The sequence below is a fragment of the Osmerus eperlanus genome, chromosome 6 (genome assembly GCF_963692335.1).
Source record: "Osmerus eperlanus chromosome 6, fOsmEpe2.1, whole genome shotgun sequence".
Taxonomy (NCBI): domain Eukaryota; kingdom Metazoa; phylum Chordata; class Actinopteri; order Osmeriformes; family Osmeridae; genus Osmerus; species Osmerus eperlanus.
The window spans coordinates 9,603,597-9,630,243 of record NC_085023.1 but is presented as its reverse complement, the minus strand read 5'-3'; the positions used below and the strand labels follow the sequence as shown (position 1 = coordinate 9,630,243).

Sequence of the window (26,647 nt, the reverse complement as noted above, 5' to 3'; positions counted from 1 at the left end):
TGTAAAATACTTGAATTTCATGTAGCACAGAACTTAAAACACAGATTAAAAAACGAGCGCATGGTTTGGGTTTAATGCAAAGCACTTAACCTTTACTTGAAAGAAGGTAATATACATCCTGGAATTACAGATAGTAAAGATACATTATGAGCAAAATAATTTCACAATGAGTATCACCTCTTTTGCATCCACTTGGAGAGAAGTGTGAAATATCTACAGTTTTGTTAGGAAGAAAACAGTGAGAAGCACACCTAAATCTGTCCAAGCATTGTTACTGGATGATACACTGTAAAAAAAAAAAAGAAGAAAAGAAAAACACTTCTATATTAAGCAGTAGTCCACATTTGTTAACCTCAACAAAAAATTATAAAAAGGAACAAAATGAGGGAAACTTAAATGTCATGGTTGTCTTTCAACTAAATAGTTCAACAGCAATGCATATTTCATAAATAAATGTAATAAGGGGGAGAAAAGACAATTTCAAAATAGTACTACAAGCAAGAATACACAATTTCAGCATGGCTGAAACAATAAGTGGCCTCCCCCCCCCCCTCAAATCCCACCCTTAGGAGTGAGACCACAGCTAATCTTTTACAAACTTAAGACACTGTAGTCTATCTGCAGGCGCATCTGCAATACTTTGTCATGCGAAACACCTCCAACTAATGAGTTAAAACTGCCCTTAAAATTTGCTGAGTTAGTGAAAAGGATGCCTTGTATCGCATTATCCTGGGTGGCAAGAAATTATTTTAGTAAGGAGTGAGAACGCTGTGTGCCAAAACGACAAGGGGTTTTCCCCCCATCCCCACCTCACTCCCAACAAACAAATCCTTGAACAGCCTTTTCATCAGCAACACTAGGGGAAACACTGTCCACTTCTAAAATAACTCATTCACTTTCACTAGTTCAAATCGAACAGATCCACTGAACACATCCTCCTCTGATCAGTACCCTAAGGACTATGCGGCATGGGGATTGTTCCCCTGAAGTTGTGGAGCTCTTCTCTTTACACAACATATCATTTACATAACAGTTCACTCTTTTCTGTAAAAAGGAAGGACTCTACAGTAGTTTACAACTCAAAAAGTTATTAATGTGCTGATGCGGGTTGGTAATTGTTTAAATCTACGGCAAGTTGAAATGGAGCATCTTCAAACTGAGTACAAGTTCTTGGTGGTGGAACCACTCTTGCTGGAGGTATCATCATGTGACTGGTAGCCAATCAAGGCTTTGCTGGGGACGTTCAGTCGTTCTTTGTACTGTTGCCTGGAGAAAGAGAGAAAGAAAAATGAATTTAACAGTAGTTGTATCATGAGCGCTACCTAGTGGCAAATGAATTAATTGAGGTGCTTTAAGAATGACACATACCCTATCGTAACGATGGCTTCCCTGTTTTGACAGTTGCCAGTCCAGATGGCAATTTTATCGCCCTTTGGCCTGACATTGACCACAGCTCCGCACACGTCTTCACTGGCCTCGTCGAATGACTCTCCAATCAAACAAAGGAGCTACAGAACATACATCCCATGTCAGACGAGCAAAACAAACACGTCGAACAAGACTGGTGAGAGACAAGCACTAACACATGCCACACAAGGTAAATGTTAAAAAACTATAGAGTTCTTTCTAGTTTTGTAGTTATACAACTATATGCAAGACTGAGGTGGCTGTGTGGAGATAGGTCTTTAGGACCATGAATATATGAAGGCGCCGTACTTGGCCTGAAGAGGGTTACTGCTCGCTGTACATACCGTCTCCATCCAGTAGCGGTCCAGGTCGTTGTGTCTCTGCTGTTTACTAAGGGTCATCAACCACCGGCCCCCCAGCTTGTTCCTGTCATCCTCCCACATAGGCTTGATGCCATCCTGAAACAAACACACACGCTATGTTATTTGGAGTGTTTATGGAATGATTTAACGAGGGAAAAGATTTGCCACGAGCACCAAAAAAATCCAAAAATTAAGTTACTTGAATCATGGTATTTAGTATGCATTGAAGGGCATTTGATTTGCCTTGCAGTCAGCAGTTGGACTGGTCCATTGGCTTTCAAGACGACCCTGGGGCCTATACTACAAAGTAGGATTTGGAGTTAGCGAGGTAACTTCAGGTTTAACCCTGGGTTTTCATTGTCACAACGGTGGATCACTTCTTACCAGGGTAGATATTTATATAGTATATAATTACATAGTAATTTATGCGGCACACCTCCAGAGCAGGGTTATGTTCGAGATGACAGATCAACCACAGCCTACTAACCAATCAATTCTCTTGGAAAAGGGCATATTCGTTTCTGGAAGATACAGTGACCTCGGTGCGCAAATTGTTTTGAGTCTAACAAAATATTTTGGCTTCCCACCGTATTTTTGTAGCCTGTATACTAATATTACTCTAAAACAGAGACTGATTAAAGCACTGAAGCCTTATTACTTACTTGTTGACCTGATAATGTTTACTTATAAGTAGTGCTGTCAAACAATTAAAATATTTTATCGGGATTAATCGCATTAATGTCATAGTTAACTCGCAATTAATAGCACATTTTTATCTCTTCTAAAATGTCCCTTGATTTCTTTTTGTCCCATTATTTTTGATCATTTTAATGCTCTCATGAACATGGAAAAGTGGATCGGCTTGCTTAGTGCAAAAGTTTTATTTTATTTTATTGACAACAACATTGCAATCGCCTGGCTTTGACAAGGGGGCGGAGAATACGCATCAGCTGTGTGCTTGGCCATCAAGTGGTATTTCAGACTGGACGTGCTACGATGATAGCTAAGTTCACAACGACAAAACACACAGATCACTTTGGCCTTGTCAATGGAACCATTTGGCAACTTTTTAAAGTAAACTTTCCATTCAGAATCTTATTAGCATCCATTTCTGCATCTCGAGCTCGCCATCCACTCAAAACGTAACGTTAGCCTCTTTAGCTGGCTCGCAAGCCCAAACAAGTGTGTGAGGCTTGCCTGTTTTGTTTCCGGTCTAGCTAGATCCGGTGTGGTGTTGTAGTTTTTCTAATGTCGCTAGTTGTTGCTACAACATGTGAAAAAACTACAAAGTTTGCCATGTCAAAAAGAACGTTAATCTTGCGATAAAATTTCAATGTCAATTTTTTTATTGCAAGATTAACGTTCATTTTGACATGGCAAACTTTGTAGTTAACGCGTTAGTTTAACTGACAGCACTACTTATAAGTAAGCCTTTTTTTTTTTTTTGCATTAAGCAGACGCTCTTATCCAGAGACTTAAGAATAAGTACAGGGACATTCCCCCAAGACGAGTAGGGTAAAGTGCCTTGCCCAAGGGACACGTCATTTGGCAACCTTCTGATTACTAGCCCGATTGCCTAACCGCTCAGCCACCTGACTCCCTATTTACTGGTTTGAAATATGTTTTATATTTGTTCTTTATTTGCTCAAAGACCGTTTAACACTGTCAGGCAACTGAAAGAATAAGAATAAACTTGTCTTACACGTGATAAGAATACATCTGTGACATGTAATGGAATACACTATTGTAATTACTGTCAAATCTAGGTCTAGTTTGTGCCTAAATGATGGTGATATAGGTAACCATTAACTTATGGATTCATACAGTCAAAAATGTATTACTATCCCCTCTTCCTGCCTTTAGGCAGTAGCAACAGTGTTGCTTTGAGCCTGGATTATATATTTTTATTCTTCATATATTAATATTATAGTTTGCTCATCTTGTGTAAAATATGTGGTTCTGGTAGACTTGTCCATGTTTGCAATTGTTCATACGGCAAAATCCCTGCCCCTTTTAAAGGAACGCACTCATCGCTAGATTTGGAAAACATGGGTTGAGTTAACGTGTTGATAACCACTGTTGTGACACCGCTTAGCGTGATTGTGGTTGCTAGTCTTAGTGAAGCCAGCTAACTGAAAGACAACCCGGCAGTGGCAGCTGGTCAATAGGGGGCGCTATCCCCTTCAAGTATTTCAGAGAAAAAGGCTACTTAATCATGTGAAACATAAGTTAAATATATTTGCCTGGTAGTCATTTAGCATTTATTAACACATTTGAAAAAATCAACATCCTATTTTTTTCATATCTGTGTGCGGGCGCCGGCAAAATGAGTGTCTATGTAGGTCCTTAAACTTTTGAAAAGCAGGTGACTTGAAGCTGCTCTCTTAATGGCTTGCTTCAGATTTTCCTCAAGTAGCAGTTAATTGTGCCCCAGACACTCCCACTTTTGTTGTTAAGAATAAATATTGTTTATATTTTTTGACCTCGTGATTAGACAGTTCTCAACGACTCTCCCACTCAGCAACGTGTTGGCACTGCAAGAGATTGATAAGACCGTAGAATTAGGCAACATTTCTTCCAGATGAAAGAAAACTGTTGTATCTTTACAACAACAAAAAAGGCGTTGAAATGAAGAGGGGGGAAAAGGATAAATTATCTTGGAGACAATTGACCCAATTTACAGATTAAGCAGCAGTGATCGCTGACAAATTTACACTTGGGGTTTTTCCGGCACTTGCTATGGGAAACGGATATGGGTAGCTGGATGCAATGTGGCTATTAAACAATTACATTCATTTCCGCATCACTAACGGTGCGATTTTCTGTTTGTTTGCGCCCACCAAAAAATAACTGAACCAGCCGCCACTATATGCCGGGGCATGTTGAACTTGCTTTGTAGTACAGGCCCCTGGTCTCTTGGTTTAGGAGATCCTTACCTTGAATAAGCAGTAATCACAGCCAAAGCCAAGTTTGCTGGGTTGCTGTATATGGTTATATAATCTGAAAGATAAATAAATGGAAACAAGCGATTAGTGACAGACTACAATGTATGTTTGGTCAGTAATATTCAGAATATCCTGTTCTCTAAAATGAATCTCTCCAACATTTGTAATATTCTGCCCAGTTAAACAAGCCACTCTACACAATTCTTTTCAGGGGGAAATCATAGGGCTAGGGAGGTAAATACGTACGCCCAGAAGTCCTCCACGGTGTCAAACTTGGCGATGAGACGCAAGTTCTCTGTCCAGCTTTTGCTCTTGTCGTTTTTGAAATACCACAAAGCCCACCTGGGGAGAGAGCGAGAATAATTCAAAAGATTATCTTACAAAATACACACCTAGAACAGTCAGCCTACATTCATATATCATCTGTAAGGTCTGGATGGGGAAGGATATGTTGAATACCCAATAGAATACACCTGTTATGCTGCATGTTAGAATCACAAATGTAGTGTAGCCACAGTCTCAAATTGAGGTAGCCAACCAATATTAATAGATTGACATGTGTTGCAAAAAATACACCGTCTCTGCTGAGTTCATAATCTCTTGTAATTTTTAAACAATTTTAGCAAAATTATTAAAACTAGAAAGGCATTTCCTGCTGAAAATGCGTTGGAATGCTGAAAGATTAAATTATTTTTCTTAAATTGCAGAAAATACATAAATGAGAAAATGTGTGAGTCACACAAAAGAGGCAGTGTGGAAACTGAACTGCATCATCTAACAACGCTAAGAGCTGAAATACAATGCCAGAGAAGCTGAAAGCTGAACTGTTAACCTGTTTACGCTCCTGTTTCGCCCGCGAGACAAAAATGCTGCCTCCCCCTTCCTCAGTTACGACGCACTAAATTCTAAAAAATATATTTTTTAGACGCTACACATGTTATACATCGTTGGAAAGCTACGATTCTTGTGCTTCCATTGAAATAAACCAATTCAAGATCAAGTCGCAATAGCAAGCAAAGTCAACGTCTTTTTCCGGTGAACATTCCTTCAACAATGCCAAAGAAAAAAGTTGTACTCACCCTAAGTTGTTCAAATAGGTCCAGGTGTGCAAATCATGCCATCAAAACTTGATCTGCGTAAGTCCCAAGGGTTCAAAGTATCTAACCATGTAAAGTAATTCGTCCAAATACAATGTTTTACGTTCATGAATAGCCATTATCCTTTGTTTCATTATGCAAGTTAGCCGAAGGAAGAAACAACTTGTTCACATAAAAGTGTTATTTTCTCCGATTTATCAACGGAGTATTTACAAAATGAAGGTCTCAAAATGTCCGTTGAACCCTCCCCTTTTGATTGACACCTTGTTCGACCCAATAGGAGCTTCCATGCCCCGTTGACAGCCCTCTAAAGCCAACTAGGTCTGTGCGTCCTGCCCCCCCCCGCCCCCCCCCCCCCACACTCGTTCTAAACAAATTTCTCGAACTGGCTTCGACTGGCTCTGAAATTAGCTCGTTAGCCTTGTAGCTGACAGCTAGCTGAAAATGCCAATACCTCATTTGTATGCGTCTGTGGAGCCTTCAAAATAACAGTCGATTGCGCAATATGGTTGACAGAATCAGTGTTCTTTGTGCGCCAATCCTTGGAATCAGATAAAGCACTCCAATGTGTTCATGCTTCAGTTTTTGTGTTTCAGTATTACTAATTAGGGATTTAGCTATTATATATGATATTTCTAAGTACCAGAGATGGGCCAGAGATAACAATTATGAAAAATAATACCTTTTTATTTGACCTTGACCTTGGTTACAAAGGGTCATTTTGGAGTCTCCAAAAGACCCTTTTAGAAAATTCCTGGATGTACTCTTATAAAAACATGTGTCAAATATGAATATATTGTGGTATTATGTTTGACTTTTGATTTGAATTGGGTAAGGCTTCAACCTGTGGTCCAATTTAGTCTTCCAGATAATACCTACCACCTCTAGGCCTCTTCAGGCCTCTGTTTTCAAAACAAAATCTAGGCGGAAATAGAAATTTTCACTTTCCTTGTGTTCAAGCTTCTATTACTCAACACTAGAAGGACTGACAGGGGTCCTGACAACAGGGGACATAACTTCAGAGTGTCAGCTTTCAAAAGAGATCATTTACATGCATGTACTCCAAATGGTTCAAGAACAGCTTCCAATTTACTTTGGGTATGCTGTTTAGGCGTTTTCAGGCAAATTTAACAGGAACATGAAAAGGTTAAACAGAAGAAGAAGTAGGCCTAGGCTAGCTAGTCATAAAAAGAATATTATAGTCTTAACAGCTGAAATTATAGTTGGGATAGTAATAGCTGTGACTCCCTCCCAAGCACAGTCAGACAGCAAATGGTTTCCTTTACGGGTTTTTAATTAAGTCTTCTTCTCCACATCAAACCGTGAAAACTATGTAATACACAGTATCAAAACACACTAGAAAAGGCTGTTCCTGCGAAACAGCAGTGAGAATGCCGAAAACCTGAATGGGGATAGCTGACCATGCTAAAAAAGCTGAAAATAGTGAAAATTTTGTAGAAAGTTATAAGCTGAAGCTTCAAAGCGCCCGAAAGGTATTTTTGAAAGGGGCAGGAGCTGGACGAAGGCATAAAACTACAGAAAAGAGAAGAACAATGCAAAAAGATAACTCAGAAGAATTTGAAAATTTAGTAGAAAGTCATTTGCTCAGGTTTCAAATTGGTCTGAAATGTATTTTAGAGAGGACCTGGAGCTAACTGATTAAAATGCTGCTGCAAAAAAAGTTGAACTATTGTGGGTAGTAAATAAGATCATGCTACATCTAACCAGCGGATCATCTTGCAAGTGTGTCAAAGTGGTATTTTAGTGGTATTTTACAGACTGTATTAACACCGTAGGCGTGAATAATGCATGCATAGAGATTGTCGTCCATCTGTAGCCGAAGCTAAGCTAGAGAGAGGATGCAATGGGAGACTTTCTACAGTAAGCCATATCTACTGCTTCAAATTGAAAACGGAGACCATCTTTTGATTAAAGACAAGTTCCTTAACCTCTGTTGTCAATATCGCCAATAAAAAGTAAATACTCTTCAGTTACGAAGCATTTGTTTGTAGCTTGCTAGGTAACGAATATTATGTCTGGAAAAACGTAGCTAGCTATGTGACCTGGTTTCGCCGTATGATGACAGTCGTAGTGTCACTAGAATGGCCATAACAAAAGATCATATTTCAAATCTGTCTGCTGTTCTACATTGCCCACACAATTCAACTCTAACATGGCCTGTATCTTGTATCGAAAGTGCTCAAAAATTAGCTCGTCTAATGTATGGTGGACTGAGAACATATTTGTTAGTCAAAGCAGAGCGAGCGAATGTCCGGATGTCCTCTACCGGCAGTTTCCAAATCTTGTTCTTTTGGCTTTCTCTGACGATTTTGTCACCAGATTTGCATTGGTTTCTATGGGGCGAGAGTTGGACTTTGTCTCGCTTTCGTGGGGCTCTGAACAAATGTGTACGTCTGTTGGATTCAACAGACTACGACCAGCACAAAATTAGCTATCTATTGATCCAAAAATGAAGCATGAAGAGTGAAAATTGTGGCAATGCTGGCAAACTATAATTTTTTTTTCAACAACATCCGAAGCTGCCCTCCACTCTAAGCGTTTCAGTCTGCACTCTAGGGTTTCACATACACAACCATGTAAATCTCAGAAACGGCTTGAAAAAGTCATGAAACATAATCAGTGATATTGAAAAAGGTTGAATAGATATCAAAAAGCTGAATTATTTAAAAATAGTTTAGGGTTTTGTCAACATTTTAAAGTTTAAATGGTGGCTCTAGCTGAAAGATTGAGGAAGAAGAAGGATTTGGAAGTTGAAGAAGTTTAAAGAAGTTTGAGAGGATTTGAAAGAAAACTCCATTGGAAACCCATGTTAAAAATATTATGAATATTGATTTATATTAATTCAAGCATAAGAGGTACAAAGCTGAAAAGTCATAGCAGGAATGGCCTGAAACTGCTGAATTTTTTGATAGCTGAACGGTTTTAATAGCTGAAGATTTGAAGGCACTGAAACGTGCCACGGAAGAAATAGAATAAGAAGAATATGAAGAAGTTGAATAAAGATTCAAAGAACAATACTTGGAATGCTGAAGCAGCATTCCAACAATGACTAAAATCCAGTTAAGGTGTCAGGCCTCTAATCTCTAGATAATAGAATAAGAAAGATAGGAGCAAAAAGTCCTTTCAATCAACATTTCTTTAAAAACACTGTTGAGCCTAATCCCCCCAAAACAACACGCAGACAGTGCAGTATGCATATAAATGCAGAAGAACAGAGAAACAAGGCAGCTCTGTCCTACAAACACACCCATTGTTTATGAGCGGTGCCACTATTCTTTTATCTATTCCCAGGAAGGATAGTGTAATAGGGTGAGGGAGGGGGCAGGACAGGGGCACCAACTGAACCCTTTGCCCTTCATTAAAAACTCCAGCTCCCCGCTGGCTTCTGGTCATGTCCTGAAGAGATCCCAATAGTCATGAACACAGCCTTACCAGCAGAGCAAGGCTAGGCTACTGCTACTACAACACAGATACTGAAGTCTTCCACAGTTGCCCTAGTGATACACACAAGACAGATTAGGACTGTTACTCAAGACCTGAAGCTTTTAAATGAGACAAAACAAGTGGCCTGGGAAAACACAGTAAACAGAGTACTGATGTAAACAAGTCACTAACAAAGCCAATTCAACTGAGGTAATGCCTTTGGACTAAGTCATCTACTGCACTGCTGATGAAATACCAAACAGAGTGTAAGATCAGTTGAGCATCCACAGTAACACAGTGTGTGTTTGGAATTGAACAACTAATGTCTGCTACCCTTGATAACACTAGCAGGGAGCTTAACCCATAGATGATTAAAGTTACACACAGGGCTGCAAGTTGTCAACACACCATCAATGTCCAATGACCCAAAAGCCCAGCTCCAGGATGCTGAAAGGCCCTCTAGCAGTGATTTGTGACAGACTACCACTGGAACAGGCAGAAAATCCCAGAAGTGGTCTACTGAAGAAGAGGTCTATGTCAGCACTTCTACCCTGAACCCACTGCTATGCTGAATGGGTAGGCAATCATTTAGAATATAATTAGAATTCTAGAAGAGGCAAAAGGAGCTTGGTGTGTATGATCAGAAGTTTAGTGAACCACCTGAAAAAGGGACATTATTTGGTACTAGTTGGGTCTGATAATTGTACAAGCATTGCCTCCATCCCAAACATAAGCAAAAACACACTAGCCCAAGTCTTATATAGAGTGGACATAGGGAGTTGGAACTATCTGGTAGAAACCCCTCCCATCCTCTTGGCAGATATTGTGGTCTCTGAAATAAGGAACATACAATCCCCCCTCTAGACAGATACGATGAACTAGATGATGATGTTCGCATTGAAAGCTACAATTGAAAATGATTCATGTTAAATAAAGCGAATAATATTCTACAGGCCGATTGGTAACAAAATAAGTTATTCCATACTTGTTTTGCAAGGGGTGCTTGATGTACTGCTCAGAACCTGCAACCACGGGTGCGGGGGCGTCCGTTTGGGGTTCTTCAGATTCCGCTGCTTTCTAAATAAAAAATAAAAAACAAGGCCAGTTTAATAATCAACTATCAAAACAGTATAATTATTCCAAGCTCAAACGGTACTACTTATTCGCCATTTTATTTTACTTTGTCACATTCATCCTATTTAGGCTAGATCAAGCCTATGATGTGTGGAAACTATGGCAACAAGCTAACACTAAACTAACATGGACTATCTTGCAAGTTTTACAGGCTACTTAATAGCACTGTGGCTAGATAGCAGTAACGGTGTGTCAAACGCCCGAATTATGCCAAGATTGTCTGCCTGGCTAGCATTAGATGAATGATTCGCTTAACGTGCTAACGACCGTTATTGGCTATCCCCCTAGCTAACTGCACTTTAACGTGAAATTTAACTAACGTCTGAATGGTAGCCTAGTTTTCTTAACAATATAAGGCACTTACTACATGCCACAACTATCAAATTTCCTCTCAACTTTGATTATACGATACTTAGCTTGCTGGCTATTAGCGACAATGCTAGTAAACGTTGCTACATCAAAACGAGCTAGCTAGACACTAGCACTTTGCTAATGCGGGGCACACGTGTCCAGATGTCACGAATTTATGGTTTCAGAAGGGTATGAAATTGGTCACGAAAAATAGTTATACATTTCGATGAGTGTTATACTTATACTAGGTATCATTTATATCGAGGCATTTGAATCATTGAGTTCAAGCACTATCAACGTCGTCCATTCTCCTCTTTCTTGCCAACAAAGTCACAACCAGGCAATGCCACCCAAATCTATCGCATCGCTACAATATCGCAAGCTAGCTAGACTACAGGCTAGCTCTAGCAATGGTGCTGAGCATGTCCAACACTAGCAGCCTTCTGACAACCAAGGAAGCAATGTTATTGTTAAAATACAGTGTATTATTTCCCCATAATAATCTTATGAATTTCAAGACACAAACAGCCCAAAGTAAAATTTTCTGCTAGAGTAGTAGCCAAATTTGTAGATACCTCAATCTCCCTTACCGGCTCCGAGGTCGCCATCTTGACCAGCTAAAGTTCTCTGCTCCTTCTGCGCTGGTGCGTCAGACGCGTCAGACGCCACTCAAAAATCTACGGCAACCGTTTTAGTTCACGTTTAGATCATCAAAAACATTAGTAGGCCGACAGGTTTCTACCTCGGTGCATCCACTATACACGGGTAGACAACGTATATTCATCTTGCAGTAGTGACACACAAGCGAGCAGGGAGCGGCAACACTAGACTAAACACACACACACACACACACACACACACACACGCGTGCATGAGTGTCCACCATTGCAATTTGTTTATTGCATTTCCCCCATCCCTGCTGTTCTTCCTCGAGGAGCAGTGGATAGCAGCCCTATCAAAGCGTCTATCACACATTCTACAGGTCAAAGAACCATATTATTAGTAGGCTTGTATCTCATTCTTCCAAACAGGGCCTTCCCTAGTATGACAATGATTAAAAGATTCATGTCTTATTTTGAATGTAGTCATGTCAGCAGTCCACATAAGCATTATCAAGAAATAAAAGAATGGACACAGTTCAAAATATAAATATATTTTTTTATTTTACAATCCCCAAAGAGGTCAGCCTTCCATAGGAGGAGTGCTGAAGTCCTTTTTTTTCTTCTTTTTTTTTAACCTTACAGCAATGTACAGTAATTTGTCACTCAGTTTTAAAATAAGCAAGGCCATCCATTGTTTACGCAACCTTGTACAGTACATTAAAAACAGTCTGTTTCACAAGTACAGTTGAAATATTTAGACTACCAGTACAAAGCTCTGACTTTTAAAACCTGTAAAATGCTGGTGCTAGTTATTTCTTCCTTGATATAGTTTTCAAGTTACACAAGGGCATGGAGGTTCCTCAGTAAGTAAAGCAATGTCAGGATTCATTTATAGAAAAAAAATTGTTTTGAATAAAGGTGGAAAGATTTACAAAATGTTAAAACATTGTTCTCTAAAATATGTAATAGCTTGTAACTGCCTACATGTGTTACTTTGTAAATGTATGCAACCCCCTTCAACGTTTCTACGAATACATTTTAATCTATTACACTCTGATTTGTATGGATGATTAAGAAGAAACTTTGTTCAAGACATTATTGGAAGACATTTACTTAGCTCTTTTCAAAAATGCTAAGAAGATAATTAGTAGCATATTGACAAAAACCATGATAGTGTTAATCTATCTGTCTCAACAGTATAGTAATACAAATCGAAAGGGAAATCTTCTGTGTTATCACCTGTAACAAAAATACTTCATAGATGTGTGCCGAAACTTTCAACTCAAGAAAGGGCACAGAACTATGTTAACTGTTACATCTGCTTTCTAAACTTCAGTTTAGACTTTAAAGTAGAATACAGCTTGACACCATATCCACAAGGACATGCCGGTCATGCTCATAGAACTAAAACATCACCTTAAGAATAGGCTTTGTCAATGCACCAGAACATTTAGGCATATTAGCACCATATGCAAGATGTAACAATTATGCCATCAGTTACAATTACATTACAGCCAATGAATATGATAAAAATATTATTTTATGAGTTTGTTTCTGTCTTTTTGTCATGACTGTAAGTATATTATTTCCATGTGAGCAGGATAAGCACCAATTAACAATTGTTGAGAACTAATTGTCCTTGGACCATCACCATATGACATGGAGTTCCAAGGATGGTGCAATTTCCGACATTGCCAAACTCCAGGGAGAGATGGAACTTCCTAAACACATGGGTTTAATATAAATGCATTTCCTGTTCTGACAGCAGTTGAAACCAACCAAACTTGCATGCCACAGTTGGACCCTGTGGAATATTTATGAAAATCCCCTGTAAACAAAGTCTCCAGCAGACAAAGCACCTGAAAATATCAAAGGAATACGATACACCATAAGATGGACCAGGAAATTATTTAGTGGTGTTCACTAAGTAAGGTGGTGTGGATTTCCAAAGCAGTCTGTTCATACCTAGAATTTGGTGACTGGGAAGTTTCTATTCATACCAGACACATTTCATAGCTTGAGAAGAGTAGACATCTTGTTAGCACCAGTAAGAAAAGATACAAAATGGTCATAATTAGCTTTCAGTCATGTGGTCTTATTAGCTGTGACCAAAAAATGGACAATTAGCACAACTCCCAATTGCAACTAAATAAATTAAGTGCCAATATGAATAAGTATGATCTTTGAATGCATAATATCATAAATGCTAAGAAAAAAATAGTTTGAGTTGTTGTATAAACTAAATTCAAGATATGTGATAGATAGCATTTCTTAAATCATAGCTAAATTAATTCACAACATTGAAACACAAAATAAATGTAGAAATACTGAAAGGAGAGTAAAAGTGTCACATAAGTTGTATACATACACATATATACTGTATTTCCATACGTATATCTATATATCTATATATCTATCCATATTAATCAAAAAGGGACTTTTTCAAGTAAAAAAAATGTGCTTTACAATAATTGATGCCATCTTTGTACATTAAACAAGAAGGTAAAATAACAGGGGGAAAAAACAAACTAAAAACCAAAGCGGTGCACATTTCCTTCATACCAACAAGACAACTCAAAGCTGAGCAGAAAAAGCACAATGCTACATACATGTCTTTATTAAAATCAACTGTAGTAAATGTAAAATGTCTTGCTTTATGTGTAATAGTATGTTTACCCCAAATTACTGCTAATGATTGAATCAATGAATTGAAAACTAAATGGGTAGAAAAATGCATTATAGTCTAAAATATAACCATCAAAATAACATTAAACCATGTAAAACAGAATTTTTACCACTCCTTGAATTTGAGTCAACTTAAAAAAAAGCATTTTAAATTTGCAGTAAAAAGGCTTGCACCCCAAAAGAAATAATAACCTCATGATCAGAATAAATACTCACATCTTGTTCATTTGTAATCACGTCCATAAAAGAACTTTAAAACATCTTTAAAAACATATTCTAAGCACCATCTTATTACAATAAAAAACAATCTGCAACACCAAAACTCACAGTTAGAAACCAACGGTAGTCTTCCTCATCACACAGAGAGAAAAACACACAAACATTAAAAAAGCCCAAATGAAAATACATGTATAAAAACACGTAGACAAGCATTAAGTTGATTGAGGTAAGGCAGTAGCACAGGGTGTGTGTGTTATGTCCATCGGTTGTAGGGGCCTGTGACTTGGGTGAGAGCATAAGGGGACGCAGTGATGACTCCATCCATTGGAATAGTCAAGGCTTGACGGGTTGGAACCTTCAGAACCCTCCTCTTCTCCTGGATCTCCTCTTCTTCCTCTGGCTCCACCTCTCCCGCCACCTTACTCCTCTTTCCCTTTCCCTGGTCATGACTGCCCTCCATCTCAGCATCCCCCAGTCCCATTGCCAGCCTTTCGGCCTCCTCCTCCCTCTCCCGGTCCCGCTTGGCCTCCATCTTGGCCTCCCACATGGCCAGCCCGTGGCCTGGCTCGTTTAGAGACTTGTGCTGATAGAAGACCAAGGAGATGCGGGTAGGGTGGCTGCGGTTGGGTCGTAGGATGGGGGTGGTGGCGTGCATCTCTTTCCGAGCACACTCAATGAGAATGGAACCGTGGGATGGCGCCACAGCAACTCCACCTATGTCATTGTCCAGGAAGTTGTGTTCACTGTCGGACCAAACCTCCTCCTGCTTGAGTTCGTCTGGGACGGGGGGCGGCGTCTGTGGGAGGAAGGGCATGTGAGGAGGCAACTCCCCCAGTTGCCTGTGGAGTCCATTCAGTCTGCTTTGGAGGCCCTCAGACACAGGCAGGGGGCAGTATGAAGGGGGGGGAGTGTTTTCTCGTGGGGGGGGGCCTCTTCGGATCATTGTGCAGTGCACCTCGTTGGGCTCAGATTTATATGTCCGAGAGTTGTTGCCACAAACTGCTTGGGAGGAGATACACTCCGAGGGGTCTGCCAACTGCTTCAAGAAGGCCTTGGGGTCATCGGCCCCTGGAGGGTAACCATTCATGGACTCTCCGATTGTGTTGTAATTATGGGGTGAACCGTTGTGGCCATACTGGGGGGCATGCAGACTGGGTTGGTAGGGGGAGAGGGCCTCTCTCCCTGGGGTTAGGACCCCTGGTGGAGTTTTGTAGCTGGTGGAGCTTGGGTTGTAAGTGCTGGGTGGGTTAGGCTCTGGTAGGTAGTTATCCAAACTGTTTGGGACTGGTGGTGGTCTGTAAGAACTTGGGTAGGCAAGTGGCTCTGTTTTAAACAAGGTATCCTGCACTGCAGAAGTGCTCTTAAAACCTGCAAAACAAACACATCAACCACATAAATAAATAAATCTATCCACTAATCAAGGCACTCTCCTTAAATTTGTTCATTATTTGTCAACCAATCAAAACCAATGAGAAACAATTAGTCAACCAATTAGTACCTTTGTTGGGTGTTTCATGTTTGATCTTTCCTGGGGTGATGGGGCTCTGCCCCAGTTTCTTTTCTAGTTTATCTGCTTGCGCTTTGAGGCGAGCCTCTTGCTTCTTCTTCCGGGCTGACTTGACAGGCTCGGCCAGCAAGCGCACCTGGTGACAATTTGGTTATTACTCGTTTAGCCAGGAGTTTCAGTAGCCCTGGGACAGGATTAGGGTTAAGAACAGTAACCTGCATTCGCCCAAGGACAACTTGAGGCCAGATGAGAGCATACCTCTCGAGGGAAGGCAGACAGAACCTGCAAGGCCCCCGTCTGGATCTTGGCCCACTGGCCCTCTGGGCGACCAAACTCATCTTTGTCAGAAACCTTGTAGAGGGGCAGAACGTGGAGCTGTTCATCCTCTGGGATGTTGCGTACTGCCCGGTTATCCTCCTTGGTTAAAGTGCAAACCTGAAACACATCACAGGACGATGGCACTTAAAGACATAAAACAGAGGATCTACCTCAAACCAGTGCTCATTTGTTTCCAGGCTACTGAGAGTGTCATGATCATAGAAATAACTTATGAAGTCATTTGACTGATTCAATATGCAGTTATTTTGTAGTTTGATAATAGTCCCAAAAGTACCAAATAATAATTTCTAAGTCCATTCCCATAGAATCCTCAGAATTAGATAGAAGGTTTGACAAACTGAAGAATAGAATGCATTTCAACATCTGTGCGTGTGATGAAGATGACCCTGAACTGGGATTTCATATGAAAATGACACATATTTAGCAACACCTTCACAGGTCCTTCACGTTTTTTTCATGGTTGGGTTATTGGGAGATTCTGACAGCTCTGCATACCACAGTGCTGCCGTTGTTCATGTTGTGCGTATCCTTGTGGGCATGGGCACAGAAATCCACACACGCCGTCACCCCGGAAAACGGCCGCCCCTCCCTGCAGCCCAGCCTGCAGTCAGGCCCTGCCTGCTCATGGTCCACCTTTGGGAGCAAAACAACAGAAGGGGAGACAATAGAACGGGATGGGGTGAGAAGATGGAGAAGAAGGTAGATGCTCATCGACTCTCGACCCCAACTCAAAAGTTTAGGTGGGGGTTTGAGGTGCAGTCTACCTGGTTTTGGAAGGCCTCAGGTGCCAGTCTCTTGTAAACTGGAGCAAGGTCAGAGGCAAGGTTCTGCAGATGGTTCTCCAACTTCTCCTCCTGTCCCAACACCCATGTTAGAGAGAGGAACAAGAGTAAACAGTCACTGTCATAACCCTCTGTGGCCACTGGGGGGTTGACTAGCCGTTTGACAATAGTGGGCTGTAGTAGCGGCCTCCAGTAATGTCCTTCTCCACACTTACCTCCTGAGGGTAGTCTCCTAACAGGCGGAATTTGCGAGGCACCTTGCTGCGGGCAAACTTGCAGCCATTGTAGTACATACTCCAGGAGCAGCCAAAGGAGAAGGAGGCTCCACAGGTGTCTTGGTCCAGTCCCTGACACGCACAAGTGCGACTGAGGAGAGGAGGGACAGTGAGGAAGGATGTAGCGTGATAACCTTTATAGTAGGTGTTGTGATATGAAACTCAGTGACTCTCATCTCTTTCCTTTACGAAACAGTGAGAACAGTCTGTGGTAGACATGGGTGCTAGCGACTCACTCCTCATTGAGAGCGCAACGGCGACTGGTAGGGGAGCCATATTTGCAGAGGGTCTGTGTAAGTTCCTGGTACAGGCTGTCTGCCACGCTCCGAGGGATGCCCTCCCATGCCAGAATGAGGATCACCACCACAGCACTATCGCAATGGTGCCCCGCCCGCCGCCGCACAAGACACAGCAGCTTCTCCTCCAGGCTACCACGACGTATAACCTGGCACACACACACACACACACACAAACACATGTAAATGTGTGTCCCTTGTGTTTGCATACACACATACACACAGGGATCACACATTTAAACAGGCAGACAGGCATAACAGGCATAACCAGCCATTTACTGGTAAACAAGACAAATATAATAACTGCTTACCCATTTGGCAATTGGACAACCCTGGGAGCTCTTTCCCTCTTTGCCTGTATATACAACAACCTCCACTCTCACTGCCTTCCCCTTTTCACCATACCTGAGACAAACATATATACATTCACATGTATTAATTTAGCAGATGCTTTTCAAAGTTAGGTACAAATGATGCATATAGCAGTATTTATATAATATCAAATTAATAATAACAACTAATCTGTCATAATCTCACTACATTTCCATAACATTGCTATATCTAAGGACATACAAACATCTTCCTCCCCATACCTGGGACCAAGAGGCAACAAACACATCATTCAGCATTTACAAATCAAACATTTAGTCAACTGAACTTATCTTCTCACATTGTTCACTTAAAAACAATAGTTAACACAGTATTCAGTACGCTTTTTGTGCAGAATAGTTTTGAGTGAGACTGCTAACATGAGGTTGTCATCTCTTTTGACGGGCCCCTCGATTCAGCCCAAGGGGTTTCCTGTTCTAACAAGCCGTTTGCGAGTGTGTGTATATTTGTGAGTGTGTATGTCTGTGCGTGTCTGTTTGTGAGTGTGTGTGTCTGCGTGTGTATTCAATGAACCACCGTTTTTGCAGCCTCTAAGTCCTAAACCCCACCCCATTCCACTCGGCACAGAAGCCTGTTGGTAAGGAGGGCCTTGGGCAGGTCAGGTCAGTATGGTGAATACACGCACACACACACACAGAAGTTTTGTGTGAATTAACATACACCTTCAGCCAAAGCCAAACCAGAGCTAGAACCATTACCTGTTCTCCATCATGTCTCTGACAGCGGCTACACTGGGTCCAGCTCCTAAGTGAGTGTAGTACGGACCCTCCTCCTTCTCTAAGATTTGTTCTGTGGCGAGATAAAAAAGTGCTATAATGGTTCCAGAAAAATACAAATGGTCATCCATCATAATAATCTATATTTACACACCATCAACAAGCCAACAGTAGGTTGTACTAGTGTGACTCACCCACACATCCACAGGTAGGCAGCTCAGTTAGCTTTTTTGAAGGGGTGCTGAGCAGGTTCTTCATGGGTGTGTCCAGGAAGATAAGTGGGGATTCCAGGAATCCATTAATGCCATTCTTGGTTGGAGTAGACTCCTCCGATTGGTCCAGATTGCAATCAGCTGACGTGGACAACACTGTGACTGGGCCTGACTGCTCCACCTTGTAGTAACTCTGCTGACAAAGAGGCGGGGATCTCCGAGCCCCTGAAGTGCCATTGGCCAGACTGGTACTGTGATTGGATCCCAGACTGGGTGGGCTGGTGTAGCTTGTCTCTGGGTTAGTACCATGCTGCGGCCCGTCGTAGGGCTGCGTTACCTGAGAAAACAAACGTCTGTCCAACTCCAGTTCGCGTCCTCCCAATGATTGGTCAAGGTGGCAGTTCTCCTGAACAGGAAGGTGTCCGTTTGAATGCGACCACGGGTGGTGATCTTGACCCTGACTGTGAGTGGTGTTAAGGTAGTGAGAGCTATTGTAGTTGACCTGCCCTGTGGAAGGGACCTGTAATCCAGTGTGAGGGGCGTCTGTCTTGTGGGCACTGCTGTGGTAGAGGAACTTCTTGCGCTCCTCAGCATCAGCCAGGTAACTCTTCAGGTCAATCTGGGCCTGGGGGAGGAACAGATTTCTTTTGGGAGAAGCCTTCTGCTGGAGGAGAACCTTCTGGACTCTGCCCTTGGTAGGGGTCTTGCTGTTTGGGGTGCGTTTAGTCAGTGGGGTCCTGTGGTTGTTTGAAGCTGGACCCCAACCCTCTCCTTCCTTACCTTCATACACCTTTTTCTTCCTGGGTTTAGGAGGGGTCTTGGTTTTCTTTGCGAGGGTCTTTTTGTGACCGGGAGTCCCTTGGGAGTTGTGGTTGTATTTGATTGCCGAGACTGGAGTTCCTCTAGGAGGGTTGTTCTCTGAGTGCTGGGAGGGATAACCCAGATGCTTGTGACGGGATTGGATGATGAAGGCTAAGTCGGCCAGTTGAGCTGCAACCTCCTCCTCATCCCGATTCCTTCCACTGTTACCCACAACCCTCTCGGCTTCCCTCCCAAACATCCTATCTGGATTTTTATTAAAACCCCTGTCCTGATCCTTCCGGATGGGGTGAGGACCATTGCCCTGCTCTGCTCTCCTGTACTGGCCTCTCTCGCTGGCTTCCAGGAGGTCTTGTAGACCCAGCTTGCCTGTGGAGACCGCTCCCCAGGTGCACTGGATTACATTACCCTGCCTGGCCACTGGGGGGCGTATGACCGAGGTCTGCTGCAGTGGTGAACTGATGACTGGGACTTTGTTGGAGTGGATCCCAACTGTGGGTTTGGCCTCCGGCAGAAGTGTGTTTCTACAGGAGGTGTATGTGAGCGTTGAAGGTAGAGTAATGAGAGAGATGGGGCTTTCAACGCGTGGTTCGGTTTTGATGAGCCCAGGAAGGTTTTGGGGGATAGCTGCCAGTTGAGTCAAGGCCTCAATAGCGATAGCCTGTTCAACACTGATATTCCTCTGCTCTACCAAGGATTGTACGCTGGGGAGACAGACACCTGGAGAGGGCTCCCTTTTGAGAGTGGCAGGAGCCTTTAACAGGCTGATGGGAGTGCTTCTTAGACACACGTCACCCCTACAGTCCTCTTGTTCTGTTTTGAAAGAATACAAGTCTTCTGGTTCCGTTTTGAAGGAGCGCAGGATAGGAGAGCGTGAGTTGCAGAGCTTCTCCTCCAGGCCCTTCCTGTCTGTGATGGAGAAGCAGACCACAGCCGCTAATGTGGACAGCCCATCCTCGTACACGTCATCGTCACCATCTATTGGTGTGGAGGTGTGGTCAGAGGACCACTCCCACGGCTCCTCCAGTTTGATCTTCTTCAGTGGACCTGACATACCATCAATCAGGGCCTCAGGTGTAGTCTCACAGCTACCTTTGGGGAAGATGGGCAATGTTGTCTTATGGGGCTCTGCGATAGTGCTTTGTGACATGGACTCTGATGTAGTACTTAGACTAGGTGACCCAGCATTCGGTTCAGCACCATTTGTTTTCATCTGTTTTTTATCAGCACCATTTTGAAAAGTCACAGAAGTGCAGTGGTGTTGTTGAAGTGCATTGCTGGTCGGGTCCAGATCTGGCTCTGTCTTGTTAAGTGCTGGCTGGCCATTTCGGGTTGGCGTGAGAAGGCAGTCGTGGTGGACGTGGGGGGAATGTGTGTGAGGTATGGGGCCCTCCTCCCCGTCTTCCTCCTCCGCTGTCGTATGGGTGTCATCTGCCATCTGAACTGGTCCTCTGCCATTTACTGAAACCCCCTCACTAGCCACCTGAGAGAAAGAGAGAGCAAGAATGTGAGAGATCGAACGATAAATAGCAAGAGAGATTGTGTTTGAGAGAGAGAGAATGAGTGTGAGACATATCAAGAGAGAACAAGAGAGAGTAAGAGAGAGAGAGCAAAAAATGCGATCAAGAGCAAGAGAGAGTGTGATAGAGCGAGAGAGCTTAAGAGAGAAAGAGAGAGAGAGGGAGAGAGAGAGATAGCGAGAGAGTGACTCAACATGTCATAGTGAGGCACCGAACGGTTACGGAATACAGGCAGATTTCCACCCAGCACAGGTTGTATATGTGTGTATGCGCATGTGTTTCACAGTAAGGATAAATAAAATCACTGTGGAAACTATTACAGGATAGAGATCAGCAAAATCACTCAGAAATTAGAAGATGAATACAATTCTAACTCCACACATGAAGCCTCGGGTTGTATTCCCGCCTGGGCTGCAAAAAAGACAGACAAACCTAGTAACAGCTTAGTTAACAGAGTTAACTAAGTTGTGTCACTGTTGAGGGTCACAGAGTGTATGTATGTGAGTGTGTGTCTGAGAAAGCCCCCCTGCAACACAGGGGCTGTTATCCACACAGCGTCCAAGGAGCCTGACCCTTTCACTGTGATGTCAAAGAATGGCCAGCAGTTCTCCCCCCATCCAAGGTTCACAGTATTGACATATTGATTGCTTCTGAGAGGTAATGCTGATTGCATACTGTGGTCTCTGAGGCCACGACAGTACACTTGTGACAAATGAGTGGTTGATGGAAAGGAGAAAAGGCAGGGGGGAGGAAGAGAGAGAATAAAGTGTATGCGGTAGTAAAAGAATGGAATAGAAAGAAAGGACTGGGAAAGAAAGAAAAGGATAAAGAGAAAATAAAAGACAAATAACTGGGAGGGTTGAGGGTATTCCACTGGCTTACTGTTAGAAGAGTGGGGAAGAATCTTTCACCAACTGGTAAAATGTCCCTTTTGTCAATATCACATGCATCATGGCAGCATTGTGCAGTTGCTTTGCAGTTGTGTTTACAAAGATTGAAAAGAACAATGAGAGACACTGTATCATACAGTTAACTTACAAACAACAACTGTCCTTGCTTTGAGCTATCCTTTACTCAGCCCCGGATCCTGTTCAAGCAAGTCAAGACACATGCTCTCTAATAATACAAGCCAGTAGCTTGTACATTATTCATTATCAAATGTATGATTAGAAGAATGTTTGAGTGATAAAGATACAAACACAGTGCCACAGACTCAACAAACAAAATTCAAAAAATTTAAAAAATCTAGCTAGAGAAGCAGTGCGTGTGTTTGTCTGCGTATTGTGTTTGAATGTTAGTCATCTTATTTTATGCACAGTTGTTAAAGTCTAACGGCTGTGCTCTGTGTAGGTGGATGTCAGCTACTTTATATGCCTAGGTTACATGGTCTGAACCCATATTAAACTCAATCACAACTTCGTTTACCAAACACTAGAGCAGTGGTCTTCAACCCTGGTCCTCGGGACCCACTGTCCTGCATGTTTTTGATGTTTTTCTGCTCCAACACACCTGATTCAAATGAATGGGTCTATCAGGCTTCTGCAGAGCTTGCATAGACCCATTCATTTGAATCATTTGTAACTCAAGACAGCTATCAACTCTGAGTCACACAAGTTTGATTTTTAGTGTGCTTCCGAGCCGAAGCACACGTCCGCAACCCTCTCTCCCACCACTTGAGAAACATTGATCTAAAACAAGCAGGACAGTGGGTCCTGAGGACCAGGGTTGAATACCACTGCTTTAGAGGACAGGACTGTCTCCAGCCTTGTAGGTGATTTTACCAAGGTCAACATAGACTCATCTTGGACATACTGTATACAATACATACACAAAGTACTGTGGTGTACATCTGCAGAGTCAGTGAGAGTATAGAAAAATAAATGAGGGAATGGACTTTCAACACTTTCAACTGCTCTGTGTTGTGTGACTACAAATATATTCTGTTCCAGCAGTAGAAGACCACTTTAATATACAATCATTTTCACAGCTCCTCTAAACCCACAGACCAAACATATCGTTCTCCGGGGAGTCGAGCAATTACTGGGTGAGGAGAGTGTCTGGTGAGCTTTCTTTTTTTTTTTACTGCCTTTTGAGACTCTAATCACACACCATATTATCTCCTAAATGTGTTGAATTCACCTCTGCATATACTCACTAAAGTATGTTTTCAGCACCACCCTCTCTTCTCATTAGTTTTTGTCCTCCCTTACTAGTAAGAGCATGCTGAATCAACATATTGTTGGGGCAGAAGCTGAAGCAATATCATGGCAGCTGCTGCAACAGTCGTCTGCTAGCTGGCCACTCGAGAAGGGGAGAGGGAAAGAAAGGAAGATAGAGGCAGAGAGGAAGCAGATAAAGAAAGAGCGAGAGAGGGGGGGAGAGAAAGTTGGGATTAAGGGAAAGGGAGTGTGTCAGTGTCAGTCACATTCAAACCTGTTTAAACACAATGATGTGTACTGTGTATGTACAGTCTTTTAGATATCCTTCCTATATGGACCTGACATCCCCACAAGAATAGAAATATCCATTCAATGTCTAGGGGGTTTAAAGGGGTTGGGTTATAGGGTTAGAATTAGTGTTAGGACTAAGGGTTGAGGTTAGTGGTTAGGGATAGTTCCGGAGCTAGGGTTAGGGTTAGGATTCAGGTTAGGTTTTCTGTTAAGGTTAAAGTTAGAGTTAAGGTTAGAGTTAAGAAAAACAGGATTTTGAATAGGACTGACTTGTGAGTCCTCACAAGAATAGCTATGTGTGTTTGCGTTTGTATGTGAAAGCTATTTCTGTGTACATTTGTCATAACACAGACAAACTACAGACTGTGTGGTTTGTTGAAACATATAGGTCTATTGCAGTATTGAAGGCATAGGTTATAAAATAGGTTTAGGGCTATTCATTAGTCTTATTTAAGTGTATGGCACGGAAATAAGATGTTTACTCGCTGGTTGAGAGGGCTATAGAGGAACTCAAAGTGTGTCATGTGTTGGGGGCTGTCTTTGTTCTGCTGTTGTTGTGTCTGCCTCTGGACCTCCAAATCACTCTCAGTAGACATTTGACTTCATAGTATTGTACAGAGAAAAAGCTTTTCTTTGAAACCACAGCCCCTCTTCTGCACACAATCACAGACACATACACACACACACAAACACGCCTCCTAGCCTAGCAACAGGACTGTGATTACTGCCTGAATCCTAACGACCTCCTCAGAGGAGAGGGGTTTCCAGGGAAGTTTCAACCGAGGGAGTATCCATCCCTAACATTGCATGAACACACACCATCCAGTCACACACACACACTCCATAAAAACACACACCATCCACTCAAACACACACCATTCACATGAACGCACACCATCAACTCAAACACACACTATCAACACAAACACACACCTTCCATATACCATTCACACAAACACACCATCCATTCAACTACACAATGTACACACAAACACACACCATCCACACAAACACAGACCTTCCATTTAAACAAACACCATCCACACAAACACACACTATCCATCCCTAGATACAATCTGTCTTTAATACTCTACTATGAAAAAGCCCATCTTAAAAGACAGAAATAATGCGATGTTGCTATTTTCACATCCTCATTTTGTTACATAGAACACCATCATTGACACATGGGGTTTAATGGGCTTAACTGGTTGATTCAGAGTTTAAGAGTTTGACTAAAAACTGATATTACAGTAATTTGTATTTTATATTAAACTTCTTTATTTAACGAAGAAGCTTTTAGGTTGTTGTAGTCTTTCCCTTCATTATGCCGCTGTACACCTGCGAGTTGCAATAAAGTACAGAGAGAAAGAAGAGAAACTCTCTTCTTGCGCTCTAAAGATAAATCTTAAAAAAAACATGCTTCCTTCCTGGGCTGTAAGTGTGTGTGTAATTCTGTGAAATACTGCATGTTCAAGCTTCATTCATGGAGCTCTGTTGACGCACATGTAGACAGATGGAACACACCACAGATCGCACCCCGAATAACTCATTTGGGATCCTAATAACACTAGTGCTTTCCAGAAAAGCTACAACTAAATGAATTTCCAAAATACAAGCTTAATCATCCCAGAAAATCATTCAGACAAACATGCCACTAACGAGGGTACTGAACAATATAATCATAAACAAATTATAGCTATTACTGCAATTGAGGCAAGCAAAGGCAAGACAGCCAACAGAACTAGAGATTAAAACCATTCCAGTCTCCTCCTCGCCCCTCATAAGAAAACAGCAGGTGCACAAATATGTCTTCAAAAAAAGGAAAAGGACACACAAGGACGCTTCATGCACCACCACGACTAAAAAAGACATGGCTAGAGAAAAAAAGAGGGGTGTCTGTTACCGTGGAAACTGTCTTCTTTGTTGCTGGTTTGGCCACGTCCTTGCAACTCACCTGGAAAACACAAGCCAAACAAACATAGGTCCTTAGTGATCTAGTAGCAACACATGTACACACACAGCAAAAACATATCACAGACAACAAAATCCGACACAGTATGTACAAACCTCTGGTAGGCTACAGTACAGTCTGTGTCTGTGTTGCTAGACAATAGACACCAGGGGCATAGAGTCTTTACCTTCTGTGTCCTCACAAGAAGCCCCTCAAGTTTGGGCAGCATATTCCTAAAAGGTACTGGTGGCCATCTTGCTTTGCTTCCATCAGCCTCAAAAGAATCGCTGGCCACAGTAGTAGAGAGCAGAACAAGCTCTGAGTATCATGCTCAGACTGCCTGTGAGTTGCCGTACTATAACGAGCGGCTGCATCTGCCGCAGACGATGACACACACACGGAGATACACACAAGTACACGCACACACACACGCATGGGATGCCTTTCGCAGACAGACCTTCGTCAGCCAATGGCGTGGGGACTCTAGCAGCTTGTAAATGATTCTCCATGCCTAGACCCTCCTAAACAAAGGATCCCCTATGTGGGCTTTCTTCTCCAGCCCTACGCACACGGGAAGCATGTAAGCTGTGGACCGGACATCCCTCACACACCGGACTGGAGTTAAGCTGAGCTGACACAGCACCTGATGTGTACAACAGCAGAACTGTAGTGGAACTCCAAGAAAATGATCTACTATAAATGAACTGATGAACCATTAGTAGTTATTCTAATCATTAGTTAACTGTCCGAAAGACAATGAAATTCCTCTGCATGGCTGACTGCAATCCCATAAATATATTAGAAATAATGGTCTTTAAAGAATGAAGCTGTTCAGAGATACTAACAGTTCTGAGACACCATTCTCTATGAAGAGCAGGCATGTTATGGAGAGGGGTCATACCAGGACAAGAAAACAGACAAGACAGCCTCTACCCCTCTCTGTTTCTTAACTCTGCAATAAGTCAGTCCAGGTGTATGTGCATGTGTCACTTATCCCTACGCAACACAATACCAGTTCAGTCACAGAACTGTAAACACCACAGACACTTGCAACAGGTATGATGCCAACCCAAACAAACACACACAAACATGTGAATATCTTGTGTTGATACAACTAAAATTCATGTTTATCAAAAACAGCAAT

General features: G+C 42.2%; 2 protein-coding genes across 5 annotated transcripts in view; both read right to left on the bottom strand.

Moving 5' to 3' along the window:
* Window positions 1-51: 51 nt before the first annotated feature.
* eif4e1c (eukaryotic translation initiation factor 4E family member 1c) lies at window positions 52-11,462 on the bottom strand. Of its 2 annotated transcripts, none has more exons than XM_062463325.1 (7): window positions 11,316-11,462; window positions 10,241-10,332; window positions 4,961-5,056; window positions 4,706-4,769; window positions 1,752-1,865; window positions 1,369-1,508; window positions 52-1,266 (listed from the first exon to the last, which is right to left on the bottom strand). In XM_062463325.1, exons 1-7 carry the CDS (start codon window positions 11,346-11,348, stop codon window positions 1,152-1,154), a joined length of 654 nt encoding a protein of 217 aa, XP_062319309.1. In that variant the 5' UTR covers window positions 11,349-11,462; the 3' UTR covers window positions 52-1,151. The 2 variants fall into 2 exon arrangements, with proteins under 2 accessions (XP_062319309.1, XP_062319310.1); XM_062463326.1 differs by having other exon boundaries at window positions 11,331-11,385.
* Window positions 11,463-11,877: 415 nt separating this feature from the next.
* tet1 (tet methylcytosine dioxygenase 1) overlaps window positions 11,878-26,647 on the bottom strand; it is a 32,460-nt gene continuing 17,690 nt past the window's right edge. For 2 of the 3 annotated variants that reach the window (XM_062463320.1, XM_062463319.1), the window contains exons 3-13: window positions 25,456-25,506; window positions 18,746-21,065; window positions 18,534-18,624; window positions 17,757-17,850; window positions 17,386-17,594; window positions 17,090-17,240; window positions 16,857-16,946; window positions 16,588-16,725; window positions 16,012-16,188; window positions 15,745-15,889; window positions 11,878-15,614 (exon numbers count right to left, since the gene is read on the bottom strand). In XM_062463320.1, the coding sequence (XP_062319304.1) occupies window positions 14,500-15,614; window positions 15,745-15,889; window positions 16,012-16,188; window positions 16,588-16,725; window positions 16,857-16,946; window positions 17,090-17,240; window positions 17,386-17,594; window positions 17,757-17,850; window positions 18,534-18,624; window positions 18,746-21,065; window positions 25,456-25,506 (4,581 nt within the window). In that variant the 3' untranslated portion in view covers window positions 11,878-14,499. Of the gene's footprint in view, window positions 15,615-15,744; window positions 15,890-16,011; window positions 16,189-16,587; window positions 16,726-16,856; window positions 16,947-17,089; window positions 17,241-17,385; window positions 17,595-17,756; window positions 17,851-18,533; window positions 18,625-18,745; window positions 21,066-25,455; window positions 25,507-25,690; window positions 26,131-26,647 lie in introns of those variants that run through there. The other variant, XM_062463321.1, reaches the window with a different exon arrangement.

What these genes read in the sequence shown, in the direction of transcription:
- eif4e1c (XM_062463325.1), bottom strand. Translation starts at nt 11,348, where the DNA reads ATGGCGACCTCGGAGCCGGTAAGGGAGATTGAG. An exon ending in AGCCGGTAAGGGAGATTGAG is followed by an intron (nt 10,333 to 11,315) that starts GTATCTACAAAT and finishes TTTTTTATTTAG; the next exon opens with AAAGCAGCGGAATCTGAAGA. An exon ending in AAGCACCCCTTGCAAAACAA is followed by an intron (nt 5,057 to 10,240) that starts GTATGGAATAAC and finishes CTCTCTCCCCAG; the next exon opens with GTGGGCTTTGTGGTATTTCA.